The sequence below is a fragment of the Rhopalosiphum maidis genome, chromosome 1, assembly GCF_003676215.2.
Source record: "Rhopalosiphum maidis isolate BTI-1 chromosome 1, ASM367621v3, whole genome shotgun sequence".
NCBI lineage: Eukaryota > Metazoa > Arthropoda > Insecta > Hemiptera > Aphididae > Rhopalosiphum > Rhopalosiphum maidis.
In genome coordinates, this window is record NC_040877.1 from 60,220,903 (window position 1) to 60,237,096 (window position 16,194).

At 29.3% G+C, this 16,194-nt stretch overlaps 2 protein-coding genes across 2 annotated transcripts in view; one reads left to right on the top strand and one right to left on the bottom strand.

The window, feature by feature from the left end:
* The window catches only part of LOC113552522 (ras-related protein Rap-2b-like), a 90,678-nt gene extending 86,765 nt beyond the window's left edge, over positions 1-3,913 (top strand). Inside the window, exon 4 of the mRNA XM_026955390.1 lies at positions 309-3,913. Coding sequence (XP_026811191.1) covers positions 309-647 — 339 coding nt within the window. The 3' untranslated portion in view covers positions 648-3,913. The remainder of the gene's footprint in view (positions 1-308) is intronic.
* A 6,292-nt stretch (positions 3,914-10,205) lies between these two features.
* On the bottom strand, positions 10,206-15,560 carry LOC113556756 (probable protein phosphatase 2C 6). The gene is made up of 9 exons (XM_026961888.1): positions 15,188-15,560; positions 14,610-14,862; positions 12,718-12,897; positions 12,607-12,654; positions 12,221-12,533; positions 11,681-11,774; positions 11,019-11,253; positions 10,727-10,947; positions 10,206-10,654 (listed from the first exon to the last, which is right to left on the bottom strand). The coding sequence occupies exons 1-9, from the start codon at positions 15,296-15,298 to the stop codon at positions 10,466-10,468; spliced, it is 1,644 nt and encodes a 547-aa protein (XP_026817689.1). The 5' UTR covers positions 15,299-15,560; the 3' UTR covers positions 10,206-10,465.
* Between the last annotated feature and the right edge of the window lie 634 nt (positions 15,561-16,194).

Below are 16,194 nucleotides of genomic sequence, written 5' to 3' on the forward strand. Positions count from 1 at the left end.
TAAAAACGTCGAATATCATAATATGGAGTAGACAGTCAGGTGGATGTATATTAAAAATAAAAACATAAAATCAAATCACCATTCACCCTACTCGAGAATTACATGGGTGCTTTTCTTGTTACCTATATAATTATAAGATAGGTATTTTTCAAGCAGAAAAAAATCATCCCAAATCCTAAGCTGATAAACGATAAGATTAGTATACAATTTCCGCATTTCATGCAATTTTAATAATTCGTATATTATTTTAATTTATAGGTATATAACCACAGTAAAACAACATTGACGCGTTATTATTTTGTCGGCAGGTACCGTACGAGGAGACGTCTTGTCTGGTGGAAGTGGACTGGGAAAACGGTTTCGTGGAAACGTCTGCAAAGGACAACATAAACGTGGGTGAAGTTTTCAAGGAACTATTGAACCAGGCGAAGATCAAGTATGACCTAGGACCGTCGTTGCGGCGGAACTCGGCGCGAAGACAATCATTGCCGTCCGGCGGCGGTTCGAGCCAGGGGTCGATGGTGCCCACGCCGGCGCAACTTGCGCACCTGCAGAAAAAGGCGAGCGGCAAAGACGATGGCGGTGGCGGCGGCGGCGGCGGTGGAGGCGGTGGTAGATCGAAACGCAACTCGTGTTCGATATCATAAAAATAAAATTAAAAATAAAAACAAAAACATCAAACGAAAAATAATACCTACCACTGCTATGTACAGGGTGTGTAGGAATATTCGCATATGTCTAACTACGATTGCGCATTCTACAAATACTCATATACCACTACCATCAAATACATACATAATTATTAATTATATATCTATGATTCCGATTACAATTACTAATTACTACTATTACCATTACTATACTTCTGACTGTACATACTTCTACTTATAGGTACTACTGCTGATGCTCCTGGTGCTCCTGACAATGGCGGTCAAATAATTTTGTCATGGGGGGGATGTGACATAAAAAATAAAACAAAATTTAATACATTAACATTATAGTACAATATACATAAATTTAATTGTTATAAATATTAATGAAAAAGCCATGGGAGAATCTATCCCTTCACCTCCCCCCCCCCCGTTTGACCACCACTGGCTCCTGGGATAATTAGCTATAGTTACTAATAGCGGCGTAAACACGCCTCGCCACGTTGAAATTTTAAATAAATGAAAATTTTTGGATAATATTTTAAACGAACGTGGAAAAAAACTAAATAAAAAAAAAAAACACATGAAATGAATACGACGTAGGCACCAAAATTAGGAAAGTTCATCGTATAGATGGTAATAACTGCATGTCGATTGTCGGTATCCCTATACACATTTAAACAATATTGCGTATACAGTATTTTATTAGTATTCTAACTACACCGTTGCAGATGGATATTTTTCCGTTGTTATACTTGACGTTTTACTTGGCTTATTTAAATTAATTATAAATATCATATACCTAACTCGTTCGACTTATTATAGACTATTTAACCGTTTTAAATATTTATGATTTATTTAATATAGTAAATATCTTATATGTTAGCTGTGTAATATATCATATTTATAACTAATTCAAGGGCGAGGAGTGTTAAGGAGTCTAGTACCATTTGTATATAAACGAAACCCATATTACACCTAAGTACGGGAAAGAATAAGATAATTCGCGGTTCGTGTTAACGGCGATAGGAATACACAATATCAATAGAAATTAGACACCCACGTGTCTTCAATTTTTCCTATAGATCGAAAGATTAACACGAAAAACATATAATATGTGTATAACTATAAACGTTGGTCGGCTAGCGGGTATAAACTACCTGTAAAATCTCTCTCTCTCTCTCTAAACGACATTTCATCTGGGTTTATACACGTATATATAATATATATAAAGTATACACATTGTATTGTTCAAACTTCGTTTGCGGCTACACCACGAGTCTGAGCACACATAGCGAACTCGCAATAGCTTCCGGATTGTTGTGTAGAGAGAAAGAAAGAGAGAGAGAGAGAGAGAGAGAGAGAGAGAGAGGGAAAAAGAAAAAAGGAAATTCTCTTTATCTCATCCGCGCAGATGGTTTTTACGTGTACGCAGACTTACCTGAAAAGGATTTCCTGTCTGAAAGTTTTCAGAGTTAACACGACTTGTAAACTGTAAATTGGTCTTAAAATCGGCACGATTGTAGCTTCTGTAGCGTCGTCACTCTATCGAGTCGGCAAATTTCATTTACGTATATATATATAATATTATATACACCATGTCGGCAGGAAGGTTTTAACGCACCTCCGCTGCGTTCGTCCTCGTCGACAACCGTTACTGTTTCGTGTTGGAGTTACATTAATCTATGTGTAATTTGTTTTCAATGTTCTAAAAATATACGATATGGATACGTTATATAACCCTGTATTTTTAAGAAAATTTAAAAGTCGATTTAATAATACAATTTCCGTACTACACTAGTTTTCTATAGAATGCTGAATGATGAATTTTTAATATCAATAATAATATTGTATTATACTATATACACATTTGTCTAAAATTTAAAAAATAGGCAATTATTTTAATGATTCCCAATGAAAATTTAAAATTACCATAATTCAACTATATATTGTTATTGGGCGGTCGGTGGTAGGTAACATTATATAGAGAGAAAAATAACTTTAACCAATTAAATTAAATGTTATTGAAAATGTTTGGTTCGAATGCTCGATAAAGTACCAAAAGTTTAAATGACTATTGAGCGTTATTGTGCATTAAAGATGACGTTGCAATCATTTACTCTGTTATTATTAAACTGGTAGATAACGATATTGGCTGTATTTTTTTGCTATTTTAATTTTAAAGTAAATTTTAACTTATAAGACAGAGACAACAGATACAGGAATAACTCTTAAAGTCCTCTTAAAAGGACGCCTCGCCCGCGTATGTTTTCTCCGTCTTAAAAGTCTTACAGGCGTACAACAAAGTACACTTATCGTTCATAATGATTCACTTTACTCTGTTATTTTTAAATTTATCATGAATTGACTTATTATAAAATTTGAAGACAAGATTATTATTTAGGATACCTCGGAAGCTTTTATTAATATTTTAATTTTTAATCAAGTTCTGATTATTTTACCAAAATTTACCATAGCTGTGGCGTCAAAAGTCTTATCTATATGTTTTATTGGTTGTGATATACTTCTGTGTGAATATGCATGTAATTAACATAATAATATATTTATTGTTGGATGTATGTAAACTAATAATTACATTAAAATCTATGACTCCAACTCGTTTTTTTTTTTTAAAGGTGGGTAAAATAATGAGAATAATGCCAATAATGCCACTAAATGTATGGTGTAAATCTATGTACACTGTTGAGGTACACAATATATTTAGAATTCTGAAACAAATTAAAATTCGATATTTCTATAGAGTGCCATCGTATCTGTCCTCGTTTTCTCACCTACTTTATTTACTTATCAAAACAATGTACTTCCTAAAAATAATCTCAAGTGTATTAATACTTGAATAGGTACTGCGATGAAAATAGCTAATTTGTCAACTTTTAAAATACAAAATTGGCTTTGCTAAGCTATTTAGATTTTTAAATTATTATTATTTACATAGCTTTTATTTCGAGCTTAAGTAAACCAAAGACTATACAATCTAAACATGAACCTTATAATGTGTACTTGTGGCTCTAAAACACGCAATAATTATTGAAAATTATATTTCACAGTGATATATTGATAAAATAATTTTTAATGATAAAAACAAATACTGTGGAGGCGAATGGCGATAGACCCTTTGTACAAAGAACAGCCATACCAAGTTTCCATCAAAAATGTACCTTTCCCTTTTCCACCAATACCCATCTCGACAAATAAGATATTAACTAATTCCTGTTTCCACCGTAAAATCTTTATACCGCCGATTAATACATGTATTATATTTTTTCAGTTTTAACTGTTTTAAGTACTTTGTTTAATTTAGATTTTGAAAACATTTTTCTCGAAAATTAAAAAACTTTTGAAAGCTGTTATACAGTAAGGTTATTTTAAAGTACAATAAAATATTTATAAACAGTTGAAAAGATAATAATAGAAACTGTGTATTGTATATCATACATTTACTGTAATATAACTACGTATAAGTATGCCAACATTAAATAAAATTAAAAATCATGTTGATATTGTGATAAATAATAATAATCCTGCTATAACCCTCTGTCAAAATTGTTATGACGTTGATATTATCAAAATACATATTGTGACGATAGGCGTGCGCACGGGGAGCACCGGTTGTGCCTGGGCACCCCCAAAATATTATAAATAAGGCCCTAAAATTGTAATCTCAGAAATATAATTTTTTTCTAAAATATTTTAAATTTATGTACCACCTAGAAAACACTTTTTATGTTAAATAGCTAAATGTTATACAAAAATATAAACTATAAATCATAAAAAAAAAATTGAAATTATCATAACAATTAGATTTAAGGAAAAGGGCCCAAAAATGCTGTAAAGATCCCCTGAAATTTAAGTCTGTGCACACCTATGATTGTGACTTGCAAAAGTCGAAACACCTATTAGAAAGTCATAAATCGACTTATAGGTATATCTGCAGCGTACCTGCGTAGATGACTCGCTTAACTCCCGATTATTGAACATATTTGGGTATTATATTAATGATGAAAACATTGAAACTAATAAAACTAATCAAAATTAAGACATAATATTATATAATACATTATTCGCAAATTCGACGCAACGCGTGCCGTATTAATTAATCGTAAATATTAATCTGAATAGACACTATGCAGAATAATAAATAATAATAATAATTAGGTAATTTAATATAAGTGTTATAGTCGATAATATCATTACATTAGACGTAGGTACCCAAGTCGTATTCCATATTATTATATGTTATAGTATGTACTTTCGTTTAAAAACGTTGAACACATTAAATAAAGCCACAGAGAACAGAGGTATCTAACTATGTACATATTATAGACATGGTATTAACTAAACGCATTTATTTAAACGTAGGTAACCCATATATATATAGATACAGGAAGATATGTACCTATATACCTACGCGAGCGAATTACGTTCTGCAAATCTGATTTTAAATTGTTTTTGTACGATAATAATAATATTATGATACCTACATCTCTGTTGAATAAAAATATTTGTACAAAAACACGCGTCACGGTGTTATTCGGGTAGTTATTTGAATATCCTAAGCTGCTGCAATTGTAAACGCGGTGGCTTAAAAGTCGAATTATAAGCAGCAAACATTTCGCTATTTTCAGCTGCGACTTTTATTAAGTCAACGAATTACTTTAACTGTGTGTCTGCGTGTTCGCCGGACTCTGGCTGCGCAATTTATTTGACTATAGTCACTTTTTACCGCGATATATGCGCACCTAGCGTATATAACTATAGCAAGTGTATAATGAATTATTTTTAACGTGACAAAACGGTCGCTGGAGGTATATACCTACCTAACCGCAGCCTGTTCGTAAAAGTTTGTTTTAATTTTTTGCTATACGAAATTATGCGAAAGTACCTTTCTTATTTATTTCATACTTTTTCTAATGTACCTATCTACCAACCTACCAATATAGTTTGATCTTGGTAAAAAAAAAACACTTTGCCGTTCTATATAGATGATGATGATAGCAGAACGCTGCAGTATACCGGCTAATAATTAAACTATTTAAGTCGATTTCGAAGTAAAAATACAAAAAAAAATATCATAAAATATATATCGTGTAATTTTTTTAAATGATATATAACAATAATAGTCTAATACAATATAAGTATCTTGTACATACCTCCATATATAATTTATTTTAAAACGTTATAACTATTTATACTTAATTTTCCTTCTATCGTATTTATAGGAGTGACTTACACAAAACGTCTGATTACAGCACTTATGTATAGCAGATACGTGAGACGAGTCTGTGACTGAGTTCTTCATTGTTTATACAATCGAAACTAAACATATTGTATAAGTGATTGAAATCAATAAATTCTTCCTTCGCGAATAAATAATTTATTATATTAATATTATTGTTAACTATCAGCTAAGATATAAGAGGCATGGCTATTTTCGACCAAAAACGTACCCTTCCCTTTTCGGCCAATTCACTTTTCGACCAAATTTAAAAAAGACCTTTTCCCCTATCAGCCAAAACAAAAATTATAAACAAAATAATATTTATAAATAATTTTTGTAAAATTATAGCAATTATATAATTATATAATTTTGAAATTAAAAATATAAGTTGCCTACAATGTTGTAAAATAAAATATAGAAAATTATTTAAAATATAAGCATATCTATATATTAACATTATTTTTATGTTAATATGTTATAATATGTATAATATTATATAAAAACATAAAATAATAATATTCAATTTTTGTCAATAATAATTAAGTATAATAGTAATATAAAATAGGTAATTTTGAAAATTACACGATACATAAAGTTTAATGTATTACGTTTTATGTTAAACATATCGAAAATGATTAAAATCTATATATAATATTTGTCATAAATTATTTGATCGGTGGTCATCGTGTTTGCAGCTTATATTTTTAATTATTTTCAAAATTATATAATTATATAATTGCTATAATTTTACAAAAATTATATATAAATATTATTTTGTTTATAATTTTTATTTTGGCCGAAAGGGGAATCGGCCGAAAAGGGAAGGGTACGGTTTTGGTCGAAAACGGTCTCACCCGATATAAGCATAAGACTTGTCTTTTCACTAATATTTGAGATGATGGATGATTTATGATTATGAGCTGATAGACTGAAAATGCAGGACGCAGGTACTGAGTACACAGTACACGTATACCGCTTAGTATCTACCTATACCTATGTACAGTGGTGGTTATACATGCTGTTCAAGGGGGGGGGGGGCAAAAATAAAACCAACCCTCCCCAAACCATAGCATTATTATATATATAGTACTATATACATATAATATAAAATATTATTCGTGGTTTAAACGGAAAGATATTTTTCTATTAAATCATAAAGTTCCAAAATTTGTAGATAGGTAGGCGTTGTTGGGTCAGCGATATACTAAATTTAAAAAAACTAAATCCCAAGGGGGGCGATCCACCTATCGTCCCCCCCTTATAACCGCCACTGACTACGTATTTACTGGTGTGTGTTTTCGACGTCGGTAAAAATATAAAATTACCAGCTAGTCTAGACTCAGGTGACTGCTGACTAGTACTTATATAATAAAACACATAAAGATCCGTAAATATTTGTCAACCAAAAAAAGTATGCAGGTTATTATTATTATTAAGTCTAAAATAACAGTGCACTGTACTGTGCATTTAGAGGGGTCAAAAATGTCTCCGGTGGAAAAATTTAAGGGATTTTCGAAACGGTAATTTTTACGATTTTTTGTACACAGTCATGCGGGAGTTATAAATATAATATGGTGTTTCAATATTTAATTTACCTTGTGTTTGTTTAGCTCTGATGGGGCATATAAATCCTATAAATACAACATACAACACCGAGTCACGTGACTATCTTCACTATCATACACCTTATGACTTATACCTTTCGACAAGGTATATCGTCAAATAAATAAGCTAGAATAATTGATTTAATATAAATATATAATCATTTTTACTGGTAATTCAAAATGTTTATTTAAAAAAATTAAATGTAGTTTAGTTAATAAAAATTGTTTGATAAAATTACCTAGCTATTATTTTTTAAATGTTCAATTTAAATGTTTTTGTAGATATCTAGTAAAAATCATTTTTTCTTTTATTATTGTACTATATATTATAGAAATATTTCGAAATTATGTTTTTTTTTAAATACTCCACTGCGGCACTGCCTGTACTAGAGCATTACAAGTTTTTTCATAATTTATTAATATATATGAATTGTAAATGTAAAGATATTTTTAATTTTAATTTTTAAGACATATACCTAAATGTATAATATAGGCAATAATAAAAAAATTGAACACTTTATAAGTTTTAACTAGGTATGTTGATTTTAACAGAAATATAGTTTGAAACAAACTAATTACCAAACAGCCAACTCTGCTAGTCTTACTGTGACCCTTCACTTTATATAGTATGCATAGATATACAAATTGTTATATGAGTTTAATCACCTGTCAATATTACTATACTATATACGAACAGTAATTAGCCATTAAGACTTGAGTTGTTATTTTTGAATTATTAGATGGTCGTAATCGGTATTATATTATTAGTATATATAACTATATAAGTGACATTACAGTATAATTACTTACATCAGTATCCCCGAAAATTGGAACATTATGAATTCGGTCTCATTTGGTTAAAAATCGAACGAAAAATTACATCTATAAATTTATTAGACATAAAATATCATAATATAGTCAGGCACATTATAAATACATATACATATAGATACCATATGTCAACTTACTCACATTTCATACTTCAGTGTTCAGTTGTACATAATAATATTGAATATTTCCTACTTCAAACAAATCCCTAGTAGCACAGTTAAAGTGCTGTTCAGCCGACGTGTATGCAAATAGATATCAAATAGGTAATATCTATACTGCAGACGGTATTTCAATATTTTCAATCGAACGTACAATTATTATAATACCATGATTTTGACTATGTAAATTTCAAGTTTATTAGTCACGACTGTACGATATTTTTTAAAGGTCGGACTTCTGCAGTATCGATTAGTTACTATTTAAATAGGTATCTATGTACCCGCATAGACGGCTACACATCATGTGATCGCATATTGTTTAAATACATATAACATGGTATTGTTTTAATACATATTATAACATATTAATATATTATTAACATCATTTTAACCATGTAAATAATTAGACTGACTATAAAAGTATGAACTCAAGTATACCAAAATATTGTATTACCTAAAAATTGAAAAGTTAATCTCCAGACATCCAGTGGTTCTACATTAATAACCATAGCAAGTCTATAGAAGTCTGTACCTATAGTAATAGGTATAGAAACCGTGCTAAAAAGTAAAAAAGTATTATAAAATTATTAATTTTGTTTGTTTGAATATAAGTACCTACAGTATGTTTAAAATGATAAATAATATTGTTATATGAAGCTTAACAGCTGTATTAAATATTGAGTATAATTAAAATAAATGTAAATATTTTATTTCAATTATTGTAATTATCTCATGCAATCATGCGTAAGACTATATCCTAATGCCTAATTCTATCCAAAATCTCAAGAAGTAAAATAACTCATTACAGGATTATTCATATTTTTTTTTGTCTTCTACAGATGATTAACATTCATAAACCGTTACCATTGATTATAAATACTATATAAATATATTAGTATTTATAATCAATGTTGTAACCTACTATTTAAGTGTTTAAAATTTCACACAAAATTAATAAGAATACAATAATTTTTACCAGTAGTTCTAAACCGCCAGCTCACAATAAAAGGGTTCATGACCGGTCCATATTGTAAAGGAAAATATATTTAGTGTAGAACCACTGTTCTATTTTAAATAATGCTTAAATTCAAAGAATTAAGATTTTGTGATTCTATTTTAAGAGGACACCACACCTGAATTTTCGTAACCGCTTTATAAGATGGTACTAGGTAACGTATAAAACTACACTGCTAAATGTTGATTTGCAAAATATTAATATTATAATGAAATTAACCAATTATCATATTAAAGATAACAAAATTATCTGTGATCTGTTGTCGGTTTTGGTGTCTTTTACATATTAACTCATTAATAAAAATTGTTTTATAAATTTAGCTGCTTGGGATTTTACCATCATAACTATTTTAGTGATGTTTTTGTATTAACATTATGCAGCAAGCCTATGATATAAAATTAGAAATTACTTTACACACACAAATATATTATATATATGAAAATGAACTTACTTAAATTAACTCCAATGAAGACTATACCTTTATACTTTTTTAACAAAAAACTGTGTATTTTAGTGAGTGTTATATTATTAATTCAAATTATATTAAATAAATATACTTCAACATTATTGTTACTCTATTTCATATTTTATGAATTATCATTAATTATATTACCTAATTGAAATATTCAAATAAATAAATATGAACAAAAATTATAACTAATAAATATATATACAATGTATATATATTTAATATAAGTAATAAAAAAATACTTGTCAAATTATTTAATAACTATGTACATTATAATTAAAATGATAAAATAACTTTATTATCATATGAAATTTTAATTATGAAAAATATAATAAAACTACACTACAATAATATTATTATATAAATTATAAGATACATGTTTTTTCTTGTTAAAAATTAAGAAAATAAATTAATCCATAAATCAGTCGCATGCGTCTGTAAAATTCAGAAACAAATACAAACAGCTCGTCAAACCAAAACTTCAATACCAGGAGGAACATTAATGTACAGATTCAGGTTCAATTGAATCTGATTTAAGTTTTTTACACTCGCCACCTTCTGAATCATCTTCTTTGTCATCTGTACGAGAACGCTTTTGATTAGGTTTTAACTTGACAATGATACATGTCATATTGTCACAGCCAGTACCATCACTTAATGTATTGGGTGCCAAACATTGTTCAAACAGCTAAAATTATGAATTTAACATAATTATTAATATATATTAATAATTAATATTTAATTTATTATATCTACATACTTCTTCACAAATTGATGATAATTTGACATCTGGTTTGTTGATACGTTCCAAAATAAAATCGACAACTTCCTGGCTGCTTAATGAGTTCCAGATACCATCACAAGCTAACACTATAAAATTATTATTATCTGGTGTTATATCTAAGACAGTTACATCAGGTAGAGCTGTTATCATTTGTTCAGTATTTGGAAGATCTTTATTTTTTTTATAATTATGATCACCTGAAAAAAAATATATTTAATTATTTAATTCTTTTTTAGTGACAATATAGGACAATAATAGAAATTATTACCCAAGGCTCTAGACAGATTTAAGCCTCCATTCACTCGTCCATCGCTTGAAACTCTGCCACCAGCTTTACAAATCCTCTTTAACTCTAGTTCATCTTCAGGTTTATGATCTTTTGACATATCATGTGCTTTACCCCCAACAGAAACAACACATCTTGAATCCCCAGCATTAGCAACATAAAGTTTATTATTTACTAATAAAGCCATGACTGCTGTGCAACCACTATCTTTTCCTGGCTAAAATAAAGAAAAATAGATATTCATTAACATTAGTATATATAAAAATTACAAAAAAATAATTTTGAATACTTTTTACAAACAGAAAATGTTTATGTGTTAAAATTATTGTTTATACTTTGTCCAGCAGAACACAAATCCTGCAAATCCTCACTTAACAGTTCCACCATGGTAAAATGTTATGTGGGCATCCATAGAACAGATTTTTGTCAGGCTGAAGTGTTCTTATGCTGAACAAAATATAGATGGTAATTATGTTTTAAGAATTGATTATAGTGTAGCATTATAAGACATAGATATGCTCATTGATACAATTCGACAAATTTAGAATCACTAGATAATTAACAATTAAAAATAAATAAGAAAGATCCTTCCTTTTAAAAAATGTTTACACTATCTAATAAAAAATTCAATGATTATTCATTACCTTATCCTCTTCATCGTCATCTTCATAAATGAAACTATTACTCGGGATTTCTTCATCATCATCTTCTTCATCACTTTCTGAATCTGATTCATCACTAAAAATAAATTATTTAAATTATATCAACCTGTATTATGAACATAGCAGTTGTCAAGCATTGTTACTAGTTTAAATTTGATAACCATAATGTAATAGACAACGGTTAACTATCTTACTATAAATATAATATTTATGAAGATATAGTGTTCTATTGTGTACTTTTTAATACATTGTTAAACTATAATATTGTTTAACCATATTAGTAAAATCTATATTAAGTGTATTATTTGAGTTAAAGAATCATGGAATAATGTGACATTATCTAAATTAAAGAAAATAATCCATATGGCATAATTATTTTTTAAAAACCACTAAATAAAAAAAATTAAACATGATCTTTTTTTATGTATAAATACAGGATCTGCATATATCACTATTTAGATTTAACATTACATTGACATCATAAAAAATATTATCAGATATTAACTTGATTATGTATCTTACTCTAATTTATTTATTGAAGCTTCAAACATTTCATCCTCATCATCATCATCATCATCATCAACATCTGTGTCGTCTTCTGAATCGTCATTAATTATATTCAAAGTTCCAGGAATTTGTTCGATACTATTTCGTCCATTACTACAACCAGGGCCCCATTCAACTACACCACTACTTTCAGCAACAAAGTTTTCAGTTTTATCATTCTCATCATCATTTGACGAGCCATTGACTTTAGCATTTGATGAACTTTCAGCAGTTGAATCTTCAGATTTACATTCATCAATTCCATTACCAACATTTGTTTTATCGTCATCTATAATACCAATTTTAATATTCTATTAATACATTAAAAGAAAGTAATAAAATTAATTAAAATTAATATGTACCTTTAACAGTTATGCTGCTGCTAGAACCACAAGCATCATTTGTTTCAACTAAATTAAATAAAAGTTATATAATAACATAATATTTTCTTAAACAATTATTATTAAACATACCAATAGATTTTAGTAATGGCGTAAAAGATTCTTTTGAAGAACTAGGTTCGTTTTCACTTTCTTTTTTCTTTTCCATATTTTCAATTATTTTATTTTTATATTTTAATAATATATCTTCAATTGGTATTTTAGCTTCTTCATAAAGTTCATTGAGTTCTTCTCTTTCTTCTTCTTCGTCAGCTAAAATTTTTTTTTTATCTCATTATAATTTTTATACATAAACTAATTTATACAAAATACTAAAATTAAGTAAATTATTTTATGTTTGAATATTCAATGTTAACTTCAAATGTCTATAAAAAAAAAAAAGTATGCATACATATTATTTATTACTGTAAGAACAAATTATGAAGAACCTAGAACCTAATAGGTAAGCTTTCAAATGAATTAAATTAAAAAAAATTCAACGTCAATAAAAAAAAAACTCAACAATTAAAAAATGTATGGTATAATTTATAAATAGATCAAAAAGAATAAACACAATTAAAAAATTATATTATGAGTAGATTATGTTTAAAATCTATGAATACTTGGTAAAATTTTCACGGTTCTTTTAAGAAACAAAATTGATTATGTTGAAAATTAATGTTAGTATTTTCCCTACCCTGTCATTTTACTTTTCCCAACTATTTAAAAAAATAAATTGTCATTTTTTACTCTAAGAAATAAAAAATTTAATATACCAAAAACTGATAATAAATATAATAATACTAATAAAGTAAAAACTTGAGATAAAATTTATACACACCACTGTAAGGCCCACACATAAAATGGTATATTATACAATAACAAACGTATGACAGCAAATTTGTATTCAGCAATTACAATTTTGTGTAGTAATCTTAAGTGAATTGACTTATAGAACCTTTTAGATATTCTAATTTTAAAGTGAGTTGTAGAATTTATTAAATTTTTATACTTAAAAATACCCATAACTTGTTTCAGTTGAAATATTAAAATAAACCAATGTGCCACTAAGATAATTAAATCATTAGTTTTAAATTAAAGATAATAGGTTCTTACAAAAAAAAATTAAAAAGTAACAAAACGGGATTATTCTAAATGTAAAATTTGTTATATTATGTGTTAGAATGGAGAACATAGCACGTTAAGTACTCTTAATAATAAAAAACTAAAATTAAGTGTATGTGTTTAAAATAATAATAGTCGGTTAGTATTAACAAAATCCATTTAAATTTTTCTTCTACTGATAACTTAATAATCATGGCATTCAAAAATTAAATTGAATAAAACATGATTAAATAAACAAATAGGCGTATAAAGTACATTTAATACTATAAACAAATTTGTTATTAATAAACTGATAACTGTAGACGATTATTAAAGGTAAAATAATTTAGAATTACGAAAATGTTTTTATAATGAAGGGATTTTAATACTTTTAAATATTCATGAAAATATCAAAACAGAGTTAAGTGTATGATGTGGTATATAAAAAAGTAATAGAGTATATATTAATATCTCCCACTACAACTACTATATTCCTAAGATTCTAAAATGTTCTAAATAACTTTTTTTTTTATAAATTTTAAACTAAAAATCAGTTTTGTTTTCAATTCAAAGATCTACAAAATAAAATTAACTTATACTCTACCTCAAAAGAGAATAATAATTTTTAGTGCATACTGACTCACTACTCAGGAAGTGGCAAGACCAAATTTCCATCACCTTGCTAGTCGACGTTTCCCAAAAACAATGTACAAACATTTACCATTAATATTCTTAAATAATATCATACTTAATTTGGGGATCGTCCAATAATACTGATGTTGTCGGTGGGAGATACATGACGCACAACAATCAATCGGCAGACTAATTATTCTCTTTTGAGACAGTGTGTCGTAATTATCTACCATCTATTATCAACCTACCACATTCTTCATTAACATCTTCTCGGAGAGCAGTTAATCTTTCAATACTGGGTGACTCAATTAGACTGTCGTCAAAATCCATAAATGCCTTTATCAAGGCTTGTTCATAGTCTTGAGTATCATACAAAGTGTTTTTAACTAAGGAAGGTAATTTTTCAGCTGCATACTGAGCAACTTCAGCACCACCGTGTCCATCATACACGGCAAACAGTGCCACACTCTTGTCAAAGTCCAACAGACAGTTGTGCGCGTCCTAAATAAAAATAAAAATCTATAGGAATAGATACACATAGCAGACAAAATTAGACAACACTACAGATCCCATTAAATGCAAAATGGTTTCTCCCTGAAAAAATTGATGCCATGCCCATCTCGAGACATGGGTATCATACAGGGGAAGGCAAAAAGGTACCCACACCCCCCAAAATAACCATTGTAATCCCGATGTATAAACTACATACTATGAAGATATTATATTAAATTCGCCCCGTTCAATAGGATTGGATCAGTGCTAGGTCTAGTACCTAGAACACCACAGCCTAGAAAATCTAGAGACCGTTTAAATCACACCGCCTTACCTCTTGAGACTCGCGCCAACCCTGCATGGAACTGGAACCGCAAGACAGCCACCCGTTGTCGGTGTCATGGGATTCCTTGTCGGTGATCGGTTTGCTCAGATACGTGCCCATAGCTTGTCACTTATCTTTGAAGCGAAATACAGTATGTCGATTACTCTTCGTTCGCTGTTCCGGGACCGGATGTTGTATTGTTGTCTGTCGGCGTTGGTCGGAACGCGAAAAGGAGTAATTCGCAGTTAACCGGTTAACGGCAGATTCGGCAATCGGACCAACGACGTGGTGCGTAGTCCGGTGATAGGTCTGTAATGAACGCGGAACGCCATACCAATTTAACGATGCGAAAACCCGACGGACGCGGTTCGGCGTTTGCTATTGGTGGCGGGCGGCGGCGAAAAATGTTTTATGATAAATCGCGCGCGATTGCGCGGTGTTACCAACCGTCGCCGCCCGGCAAGATTTCAATACAAAGAGATTCGCGTTCGCGAACCGCCCGTCGCGGTAAACCCGACTCATCTGAATATCAAACAACGCAACCGCTGAGCCACCGACCACCGTTCACCGGGGAATGCCGACGAGGCGATGACCGGTCACCATTCACCAGTCAGATAGACTCATGGTTATATTACTCTAAGGTGTAACCATTATATCGTCGATAGCCAATTTCCAATTATAATCGATGGCACCCCTTTTTTGACGATATTGACCACTGGTTTGGTCTGGTCAAAAATCTAGATTATTTGGTGACTGACTAGTGGAATCGATTACTCACTCAGATTTTACGACTAATCTAATATATTCGTTGAATTTCGTTAATACTTAATATTTTGTTCAACTATTCATCGTTATCCAACTGTGTAACAATCAACTAAGTAGGAAAGTTCATACGAGTCATAATAATCCATTTTTTAAATACCTGATCACATAATTTATTATTGTTATTGCTTATCGAATAAACAAATTTAAAATATTATTTAATATTGATTAATTTTAAATGTCATCTGTTTAAT

What these genes read in the sequence shown, in the direction of transcription:
- LOC113556756 (XM_026961888.1), bottom strand. Translation starts at nt 15,298, where the DNA reads ATGGGCACGTATCTGAGCAAACCGATCACCGACAAGGAATCCCATGAC. An exon ending in AGATGTTAATGAAGAATGTG is followed by an intron (nt 12,898 to 14,609) that starts GTAGGTTGATAA and finishes AAAAAATTTTAG; the next exon opens with CTGACGAAGAAGAAGAAAGA. An exon ending in ATGACGATGAAGAGGATAAG is followed by an intron (nt 11,254 to 11,680) that starts GTAATGAATAAT and finishes TCTTTATTTTAG; the next exon opens with CCAGGAAAAGATAGTGGTTG.